Source organism: Alosa pseudoharengus, unplaced genomic scaffold (assembly GCF_046254945.1).
Source record: "Alosa pseudoharengus isolate Yale_2024_CS ecotype anadromous, Long Island Sound unplaced genomic scaffold, YU_APseudo_1.1 YU_APseudo_1.1_scf_13, whole genome shotgun sequence".
In the NCBI taxonomy this organism is placed as follows: domain Eukaryota; kingdom Metazoa; phylum Chordata; class Actinopteri; order Clupeiformes; family Clupeidae; genus Alosa; species Alosa pseudoharengus.
In genome coordinates this window covers 11651329-11662640 of record NW_027468598.1, presented here as the reverse complement: position 1 = coordinate 11662640, position 11312 = coordinate 11651329, and the positions used below count along the sequence as shown (strand labels likewise).

Sequence of the window (11312 nt, the reverse complement as noted above, 5' to 3'; positions counted from 1 at the left end):
GCATTTTTACAAGCTGAGCAAGGGGGGCGAAGAGAGAACACTGCCCCTACCACCCACACACTCACCAGTCATCACACCCATAAAGGTCAAGGAGGCGGACAAGACTGGACTGGTCTGGCAGACATATACATTGATCAAATTAAACGCACACAGCTAAAGAAAGATAATGAGATGAAATGAACTTGGCCACCTAAGACTGATATCCAAACCTCTAGTGAGAGCAGCTTCCCAGCCGAATACTGACATCCAAGATGGTAACAATTACATAAAGCTTTTTTAAAAAAGCTGGGTGACCCCCCCCCCGTCCTTCCCCCAAACACACACACACACACACACACACACACACACAGCAGATAATGACACCAAACAGGCCAATATGGAAATCCATTTCAAAATTTTATTTGGTTTTGTAGCACAAAGGTTCCCCATGAAAACAAACATGCTTACAAAAATAAAACATTAAGGAAACATATCCTTGCTGGCACACATCGTCTCCACTGAGAGACCTGTACAATAATCTATACGTTTATATGCATATTTTGTCATTGTTGAATACCACTGAAGTTCGAAGGAGGGGGGAATGTGAAGTTATGATCTTGCCCTTCTCTTACTGATGTCTGAGGCCACACGTGTGAGCTCTCATTTCCCCCTAAAGGAAACACACACTTCCTCTCTCTCTCTCCCTCACATACACACACTAAACCTAAAGGAAGCGCAGCCCACCGCTAACTAGAGAGGAGGCTAATGCCCTATTGACAAAACTCACTTACAACATGGAATCATGTTTGTACACCAACCATGTTAAAGGTGTCACATGTTCAACAGTTGTCAAGAAAAGGAAAAGTGCTTCGGAGCCTACAACAAATGATGGAATTCTGATAAGATGATTCAAAAATGATGCTCACTTATGCACTCTTCTTGTGTCTGCTGCTGAAGTTTTAGTGCATTTGCTTGCATTTTTTAAGTAAACACATTTAACAGAAATGCATGCAATTTACAGTAGTTTTTAACTGACATCATATTTGTGGTCTTCTCCAGATTATCATTATAGTAAGTCCAAAAGCACTTTCAGTTGTTGACAACAAAAACTACACTGTACCTTAAACACAGAACACGGAGGCGCATTATCAAGGACAGAGTTCGAGTTAAAAGAACAGTACTGGAGATAACTAAATCTGTACATTTTGGCAGGAGGGCATCACAAAGTGCATACTGAGAAACACATGGTATATATATATATACTGCTCATGGTTTTACATGTGCTAATATAAATGGCCTTGGGTTAGACTGATTAGATGTTAAATTTAAATGTCTTTTGAAGACATGTTACATTTACAGTGTCAAAAATATATTGCTTCAATGCCCCCTTGTGTCCAGTTATGACACCTGCAGTTAGAAATGTTTGCTCTCAATGCTTGTTTGAATCTTTGGTTAATGTTTGTAATAAAATATGTCTACAAAAATAGCTGCTAAAATTTGAGCAGACTTAAAAAACAAATATATAGTATATACACTTTTGTTGTAAATACCAAATGTATGTCGAACAACATCTACACCATCATAAAATCATTCAGAATAACCAACAGGGAATCACAATCCCCTGAAATACTGCCCATGTCAGTAATAGTGGAAACCAGATTGACAACAGAAACCAACCTTTCAAAAAAAGGTTTTACAAAAAGCCGAGTCCTTTTTTTCTGTCTACTGTAGTCCTTGAATAGCATAGGCCCACGTCTTGCCTGCAGTGTCTAACCAGAGTGTGTTGGACAGGACATTATGGTGGACCCCACAGAACAGGCAGAGAGGAAGGGGTGGAGGAGGAGAGAGTGGAGGGTGTCAGGGTGAGCGGCGAGGCTCGGCTCCCGCCTCAGGCTCCGTGTCTTCTGGGGCGATTATTTCCCAGGACGAGCCAGCGTTGTTAGGGCTGGGGCTCTTGTTGTAGCTGCCCGACCGGGTCAGGAAACCAAACCTTAAAGGAGAAAAGAGGAGATAACAGACATAGATTAAGCTTGGAAAGACAAAAGGACACTTTTCTAAGAGATAAAAGACTGTCAACGAGGTGGGGGAGAAAGCAATATTTCACTGGCAGCTACACTGAAATGCATACCCCATTACTTCAGAAGTTGACACTGACCCAAAACATCATAACTTCTGGGCATTGTTGTCAACATTGGCTGATTGAACCTTGTTCACATAACAGTGTACCGGGTATGTTATGCGTGTTTAAACATGTCACTATTACAATATAGCCATATAACAGAAAGACTGCACTTCTCTGTCATTTCTGTTAATTGGTTTAAGATCTCTTTTCTAAATGCCCTTGTTTGAGTTTTGGGCCAGGCTGTTCAACAGAGAAGCCTAAGAGAGATGTGAGAAGACAGAGGTTTTCCTGTGTGGGTATATTTTGCCACTTGCCAAAACTGTTAACAATGATTTGTTGCCAATGTTAAAGGTTGCTATTACACAGTACAAATAACAACAGGAATGTTTTTTGTCATTTCATTCTGAGCCAGGAAAAACCCTGTTTATGGCTTCCTAACGATCATCTGCCAAGAAATGAACTGGCACAGTACACCTTAATGACTATCAAGCAAAGTTTTAGTGATGGATTTTAATGATGGATTGATACACTGTCTGTTAATAAACAGTCAATATTTACTGTATCTGGTGATTGTACAGTAAAACTATTAAATATGATAGTTTTAGCATGGTTAAGATTATGTTAAGAATATTTTATTACGAATATTTGCAGTTTACAATGGATTTAAAATGGCTGAAATTAGTTTTTTTTTCAACAGATGAAAGATGTTATAGTTTTGACACATCTACTGGATTTTACTACAGAAATATCAAGAGTGGGCTGAAAATACAGCTTTTTGTTATTGGGTTCATTCCAGTTAAAAAATCAAATTGATTAAACTTGTTAAAAACCAGGTAAGTATCCACATCCACTATTTGTAGTTTGGAATTTACCACAATGTTGATAGTGCCTCGTAATTTACAAACTGTCAAAGAAAGTATGATTATCAAAGTTGCACAACCACCTGAGTGCTGGTAATATTGAACTAACCTGAGTATGTTTGCATTCTGAAACATTTATAGCACAAAAGGACCATGAGAACATTAACAAAAAAGCTGTACAAAACAGTAGTGACAATACAGTACAGTTCTTATAAAAAGTTTTACAGACAATAATATTGGCTCTTATGACAGTTTCAATGGCTACTATCCATAAAATGTCAGTGCCTGTAAACCTTTGCCCTTCCAAACACTTACAGGTTTCTTATGCGAGATTCTGGAGGTCTACTGTCAGTACAATCTCCATCATTGTCTGCGTCCTTGTTCTCAAACAATGGACCTTTATCCTCCTCATCACTGCAGAGACACATACAAGCACAAACACACACATGCACACACACACACACACACACACACAAACAAGTACGTAATCGCATGTGTACAAGTATGCATACACACACACACACACACACACACACACACACACACACACCCACACACACACACACACACACACACACACACACACACACACACACACACACACACACACACACAGAAGTGAGAAACAGAGGGAGAGAGGGAGAGAAAAAGACACTCATAGTTCGGAGAAGAGTATGACATTAAAAGCCACTGAATCAGCATGTTTCTACTACCTCAGCTCAAGTGAGTTCAGCTGTAACTTGTGACCCACCTACTGCAGTCGTCTACGTGGACCCCCAACATTTTGGCCTTGATGACAGTTCTCTGCTTCTTTATGGCAGAGCGCACTGCAGCCAGCAAGAAGCCTGGGCACCTCTCATCATTCAAGATTTCCCTGTTAATGTAAACAGGCATACAAACACCCCACCCATACAAACAAACAAACAGACACACACACACACAGACATTAGAGTGACCTAAGTGAAGGGAAGTTTTTATTTAAGGCAAAAAATATTGGCATTTCCACAACAGTTGCCAGCCACAACATCAGCTCAGATAAAAACGACTGAATACATTCCCTCACCTCTGGTAGTAGGACAGCTCCTCCTGAACCAGGAAGAGATTGGCCTTCAGCTCGTTGCGCTCAAAAATCATGTCCCTCACTTCCTGTTTGGTGAAGCATGGCCGGTTGGGGTCCTTGAGATCAATGATCATCTTGTCAGTGAGATCGATAGTTGGCGTAGATAAGGGGGACTGTTGAGAGAAGGAGATAGTTTGGTAATTGTTTCAATGAGGCTATCTCTATCAATTTCCATTGCTTAAATGAAAGAGCCACTGCCATGCTCAAATTATCATTAGTTCGCAAACTGAAAGTTGTTGACCCAATCAAACTTGGTAGACAGATTTCAAAAGCAACACACCAAATAGAGCATTCACAGTTCATACTCACACACACACACACTCACACTCAAAAACACACACACACACACACACACGCACGCACAGGCATACACATACATACACACACACACACACACACACAGGCACAGGCACACACACACACACACAGAGAGACACAGGCATATACACATACACACTCCATAAACTCTACTGACCATGTTGGTGCTGGCCTTGTCCAGCTGGGTGGTAAGGCGCTCAATCTCCTTCTGCTTCTCACACAGGTCAGCCTCCATGTCGGCCTTGCGTTCCACAGCGCTCTTCAGCTGCGCCTGCATGACGCTCTGCTTGTGCCGCAGCTCGCTGTTCATCTTCATGAAGCGGTCCAACTGCTCCTGCAACTATACAGCAACACACAAGCAGTGTCATGATACTGGAATTATGACTTTGATATGATGGTATGCCTAAGTATTTTGATACAAATACTGAAGCGGTACCACAGCAAAAACATTAAAACATCAGTAATACAATAATCCTACACAATAGAACATGGAACAAATTCTTTTTTTTTTACTGACAACATAGTATACAACTTTTATGAAAAATTATTAAAACATTATTCTTGGTCAGTATCAATTCGATGGTAGCGGGTGGTAAGATATTTAACTCCATGGTTGTGATAAATTTATATCCGTGCACTGTGCAACACTATAAAACACCCCCTTGAAGTATATTGGGGCAGTTTGAATGCAAAAGAATACAACAAGTCAAGGCATTCAAAGTGGGATTCAACATTACATGTCAATGATTTAAGATTAATATTGCTGAAGCAAATGAAAAAAACACATAACTTACAACTTAATCAATGATGAAACCGTTAACCAGACATGCAATGTGCTGTTGATAAAGTAATAAAGTTTATAAGGACATATTAGGCCCCTGGCACCACAGCTATATAATTATCTCAGAGCATGAGAGGCACCTGTCTTGGCCACATAACAGAGCCTTACTTCAGAAGCATATTGCAGAGAGCATAACGAATGTGACTTTTGTTCAGACATGTTGTTCTCTGCAGGTGTGTCTCAAAACAAGGCCTTTGGCAGTGCCATAAACCACATAATGAGCTTCAACACAGCATCTGCTTAGATGAACTCACACAAAACAGTGCCAGATGGCAAACCTTGACCTTGTGATGGTCTGGCAAGCTCCATTGAGTGACAGTAAATATGACCAATGGTTTTGTTAACCCTTAGTATCCTAAGCTGTTTTAAGGGCATTTTCACTACCTTTATTCATAAGGATTTATTCTGGTCATTGTAAGAGCCACACACACATATTATATATTGTTTTTTTTCAGCAGAGTCTAGGCTATTCAGATCATTTCATGTATTAGTACTAGCATTGATTTTATTTTGATTTTTAAAGAATTAAAATATAAAAAGCGTATTATAAAAATGATTATATTTCAACATGTATCTTACCACAGCAAGCTCATAGCTCTACATGCATTTCATGTGTGTGTAGGGCAGACTGTCCTGAATCGGGCAATATAATTGCCATGTTGGAGGGATACTCTGGGGCTGAGCAATTTACAGAAATATGTGGTGTGTAATTTACGGAAATAAATGCCATTTTTTATTTAGTGATGAAAAATGACCTTTCTGTGCTCTATATCTGAGACACGAACTGATCTGACCTGATTTGACCCGAGGTTGCGTGTTAGCCTGCGTGCCTATGGTGAATGCACTCATAATGATTCTCAACTTTTTACTGCATTGCCATGAACAAAGTAAAGGCAAAAAAGGTGTGTCTTTGTTGAACAAATTGGTATGCAATATGAGCCTTGAATTGGATGCCATGCAGGAATTTGCTAGGATCTCAAAACCGGATTATCAACATGCTTTGCCATAGAGAAACACACGATAGCGTTGGATAATAAACATGCTTTACCACAAGAACAGACAAAAACGTGGGGTAAGTCCAGCTATATGAAGTTATTATTTTGCTGTCACTTCATCTGTTTTATAACCCAGAAGGATGTACTTGGTATCAAATGATAGCTCTGAGTCTCCTCTTTCATCTGACATGCATGGCATATCTATCCGATCACGGGTCCGCGAGTAATTCAAACGAGAGTAATGGGTGCGCAGGTGAACGCAGAGAAGTATAGACTGTAAATATGATGCAATTTGATTTAATTTCATGATTTCTTTTAATTTTCATACTTGATCGTACAGACAAGTGTGTAGTCTCTTTGGAAAGCCCCACTTCTGCTCTGTCATGAAATAAAGGCATCATCTCGCTACGATGAACAGTTCCGGAGCAATGTAACAGAGAAGAAAGGGTGTCGTCAATCGGGTTCTAAGGGTTAATGGGGTACGTAAGTATGGTACTCACTGATGTAAGTACGAGTTGCTTGTTTGTTTGCCTGTGTGTGTGTGAGTGTGTGTGCGTGTGTGTGTGTGTGTGAGAGAGAGAGGCAGAGAGAGAGAGAAAGACAAATAGATAGCCTAGAAATCTAGACGCACCCTAGCGGCAGCAAATTACATTTGCTGCCAGGGCTAGTCTAGCAACTCTCTGTTGGCTTGTGAGCTCGAAAAATTAAACTTGGCCAATCAAATTGTGTATAGAGTCGTTAGGAGGCTTAACATAATGATTGATGGCAGAGTTGCAACGGTTTGGCTTGAATTCCCTGCTACTTGAAAACAAAGAAGATGGATGTTGCTGTTGGCGAACACGAGTTAAGCTTTTTTTAAGTTGCCAAAAGTTTGAACTAGCCAACTAGCTCTGCTGGTGGGAAAATGCATGGGACTCATAGCGCTGTCCTATTGCGTGCAGAGGGAATTTGAAAGACAACCGATTATCCCGCCCCTCGGACTGAGCACAACGGTGAGTGCCCAGACCCTAAATTTTAATGTGGGTCTGGCTCGTCAGGCTAACAAATAGAGGGAGTCGATGAAAGAGTGTCTGTGAGAAAGTGTGTGTGTATGAGGAAGTATGTGTGTGCACCTGTCCAAAAACACAGAAAGAACAAAGACAATAAGGAAGAGAACCATACCGCCTCCCCCTCCTTGGACACTGAGGCTATCTCCTGAGCTTTTGCACGGATCTCATCTCGCTGTTTGTCCACCACCTCTTTCAGCTTCAACATGACCTCACGCTCCTGACGCTGCACACGGTCTGGAGACGGAACACAAGCAAACAAACAACTAAATCACACGGCAACACCAAACACAGGACATGACCCTCAGAATGCTGAGATTTCACAAGGTGTGGTCCAATTTGGCTGGGTGGATGCCTGAGTTGAAGATACACAGCACAGGCAAAAACTCCCCAGCAGTAAAATAAAGCATCCACTGCTAAAATGCTGCCCTAATGAAATGTAATTCAATGCAGGCCAGGACACCTCAGCCACCACAATTAATTGAGGTCAATACAATTTCCATTAAAAAACATGCAGGGTGGTAAAATCAATTAGAAATGCCCCTATGAGAAAACAAGCATTTCTAGGTCAGGCCCTCACGAAACAGTTCAAATGCAATTATCACACTTCACTCTGCTCTCTCTACAAATGCTCTACAAACATGTGAGTGTTCATATTCTGTGAACAGAAGTGAAGAGATAGTGTAGGCATTGTTTTGGCATAGCTCAAATTACATACAGTAATGTCAATGCAATGCCCTATTGAGAAAGAGTGAAGTATCATGGGAAGTTATATTTGAGTTTGTCTCCTCCAACCATGTGTACAGGAAGTAGGCCTGTATTGCACTTGATCAATTGTTTAACTTGAATACATCATGTTGAAGGTCAATAATCATAATCTAAATGGAATCAGCACATTTTGGAATGGAAACATTTTGGCATTCTTTTTACCAACCGCCAGCACGTTCCCTGATGCTACTCATCAAGTACGTAATATGAGTGTAGCTACACAGTAATAGTGACAGTGCATAATGGCATGACAGTCATCGAGGTCATCGTGCACACCTTCATGAGAGTGGGTGCACCGGAGTTGGCCCAGCAGCTCCTTGTTTTCCTCCTGCAGCTGGTGCACCTGCTCCTGCAGCTCCTCCATCTGTTTCTGCCACTTTGTCTCCTTCTGCTGCCACTCCTGTGGATGGACAGACATCATGGACACTGCATCACCTCAGGCAGAGTGGCATGGTGGCAGTGGGTTAATGTGGAAAAAATACACTATTTCTGCTAGGTCTTTTAAATCCAATTTGGCTTAATTTGAAAAGATGATGAGTAATGGTTTGGCATTTATACACAGTGTAATACACACAAGGAATGATAAATTGCTTGTTTTTCCACTTACATCAAGGTCTGGCTGAATAATGATTTTCATGGCCAAGCGGATCTAACCTAACCCCACTACACATCGCCTCAGAACTTTGCCACTTGACCTAAATAGTAATCGTGTCCGACACACAAATCTAATAGTAGGCCGGTGTTGTGTGCCTTCTGGTTTCTCCACCTACTGTTTTCCTTGCGCGTGCATGCGCTGCAGCAGTTGTCAGACATTCACAAACAAGTTGTTTGCTTTTCATACGCCATGAGCGCTCGGCTACATTAAAGCTAGCATTAAACTGGATTCGATCCCGCAAAAGCAACACATGCATGCTGACTCTCTCCAGCCTGATTCCCTACTCACTGAGCCAACTAATACCTGGCTATTATGCGATACAATTAACTATTGTAGGCTACCATCAATTAATAACGTAGGCAACACCCAGGTAACATGTTGTCCAGGCTATCTGAAACAAGTGTTTGCCCTTCATCTAAAACAACTGGTTACCTTGGGCTGCTACGCTCGTCAGTGCACTGTGCACAGTGTGCTACTCTTTGTGGTTGATCAACTAAAAATAAAAGATGTATTTGGTGATGACGTTATTGTAGGCCTAGTAGACATAACTTCTGAGAAATTAAATGCGAGAGAAGAAACGATAAAACAATCAATAAACATTCTTAATTTTCGAATGTCTTTGTCAGGGAACATTTGACTTTTCAAAACCATAGGCCTGGTAGTCACTCAGACAAGGAGTTATAAGATAATTTAAAGGCAATACCATTTGTGTCACCTAATGCAAGACAAATGTTGCCACGGTGTTGCTTGCGTTATTAATTGATAGGTGATTTGATAATGGTGATTAAAGAATTGGAGTAGCTCAAAGAGATAATGCGCTAAATAGGTCGATCTGGTTCATAGGTGTGCGTATTTGTTGCATTGTAGGTGTGCGTATTTCATGATCATGGGATAGATATGAAATGCGACTTCAAATCCGTGTAAAACAACTTGTTTGTGAATGTTTGACAACTCCTGCAGCTGTGGTGAGCAACGCGAGTACGCGCAAGGAAACCAGTAGGTGGGAAAAACCAGAAGGCACACAACACCGGCACAAAATTGAGTAATTGTCATCAATTAGTGTTTAAAATTACCCAGGCTAGTTTGAAATAATGTGTTTAAACTTGCATTCGTCTCCACATCAAGTGTATTACACAACCCTATTACATAACAAGGTAGCCTAAACAGTGTTTCACTATGGCAATTTCACTATGGCAATTGCATGGCATTGCATGCTTGAGGAGACCACCATCTTGAAAGTATTTCTGAACAAGAACCAGCGTTAGTGCATAAAGCATGGCAAATATCAACAATATGTATGTGAAGTATATGTTATTGCGTGGATAACAACTGTGAACGGGACAGGACCATACGCAGCGATTCGTTTCAGCACATTGTGTACCATCGCTGCAGTCAGTATTTCACTAAACAAATGTTGCAAAACAACGCGTCATTAGGGAAATATTGTATCATTAATGTTTCACAGTAGACACGCCCAAATTTATTGTAGCAGACCACGTAGATAACGTAAACTGAAAGTGGTAGTAGGTGACATTAAAAGGGATTAGCTAGCTCTTTAGCTACAATGCTACAAGGTAGTCTTACCAGTATTTCAGTGTTGTTGCCTTCCTCACATTCTTTGATCCCGCGTTGTTTCTTCTGTTGTTGAACCTGTAGCGTCTCAAATGCCTTTAACAGTTCCTCCTCTCTTGATTTAAGAGCATGATTTCTCGCAGCAAAGCTTTCCAGTAGCTCTAATACTTTAACAATTTTAGGAACTAGACCCTCGGCACTGTCTTTACCATAACCGTCAATAAGTTTTTCCACTTCGGATCCAATAAGTTTGGCAATTTCATACACATCGTCCACCGTGAGACTCGAAAATGTCCTCTCCAGACAGCCATTTGGTTTGTTTTCTTGTTTGTGGTCGCTTATTCTCTCACAACTCATCTCCATTTCGGTCGTTGGAGCTATCCGCGTTTAGGAATCGAAACTTGTCCGTGCCTAACTAGTCAGCATATGCCATGTTGTGCCCAAAAAGGCGCTGTGACCAATGCGTTTCAACAATTACGCGACATTTGATACCGACATGAGAAAAAAAACACTTTCACTAAATATGGATACATCATGTCTCCAATAATGTCCGGTGTGATAGTCACAGCGCGTGGAAATCACCGTGACGTTTCAGGCAGAAGCTTGTGCTTCCTGGCTAGAATGATAAACGACGCAATACAAAGTGCAACACTAGCGTGCGTAAATGTGCGCAATATGAGATTACAGTGTCCAGAGAAATGAAGGCATCGTGCATAAAGAATCTGTTCTCACTGGCTTATTTTCCTTAACTGGACCCTCCTTCTCTCCTGACCAATGCTACTTGAGTTCGTTGCTCTGGCACGTGTTCCTGACTTTGAGCTCGCTTGCTCGGTCAACCGTAAAGAAATATCTGGGCCAGAAAAGGCGCAAGCACTGAAATTGTACCACCGTTCCATTGCCTACATCTCTACGACGCTATGTGAATAAGAGGGCAATTGCATTCTAATGTGAAAAGCAGAAAACAAGAAATGTACACATAACATGCATTGAGTTCAATATTTTCTTTGTCAACACTGAATAATGAGCATTTGATAAG

At 41.1% G+C, this 11312-nt stretch overlaps 1 protein-coding gene across 1 annotated transcript; it reads right to left on the bottom strand.

Moving 5' to 3' along the window:
• Positions 1–383: 383 nt before the first annotated feature.
• Positions 384–11068, bottom strand: rilp (Rab interacting lysosomal protein). The gene is made up of 8 exons (XM_076282153.1): positions 10289–11068; positions 8326–8449; positions 7397–7518; positions 4557–4739; positions 4025–4194; positions 3713–3835; positions 3277–3375; positions 384–1969 (listed from the first exon to the last, which is right to left on the bottom strand). Exons 1-8 carry the CDS (start codon positions 10637–10639, stop codon positions 1837–1839), a joined length of 1305 nt encoding a protein of 434 aa, XP_076138268.1. The 5' UTR covers positions 10640–11068; the 3' UTR covers positions 384–1836.
• Positions 11069–11312: the final 244 nt, after the last annotated feature.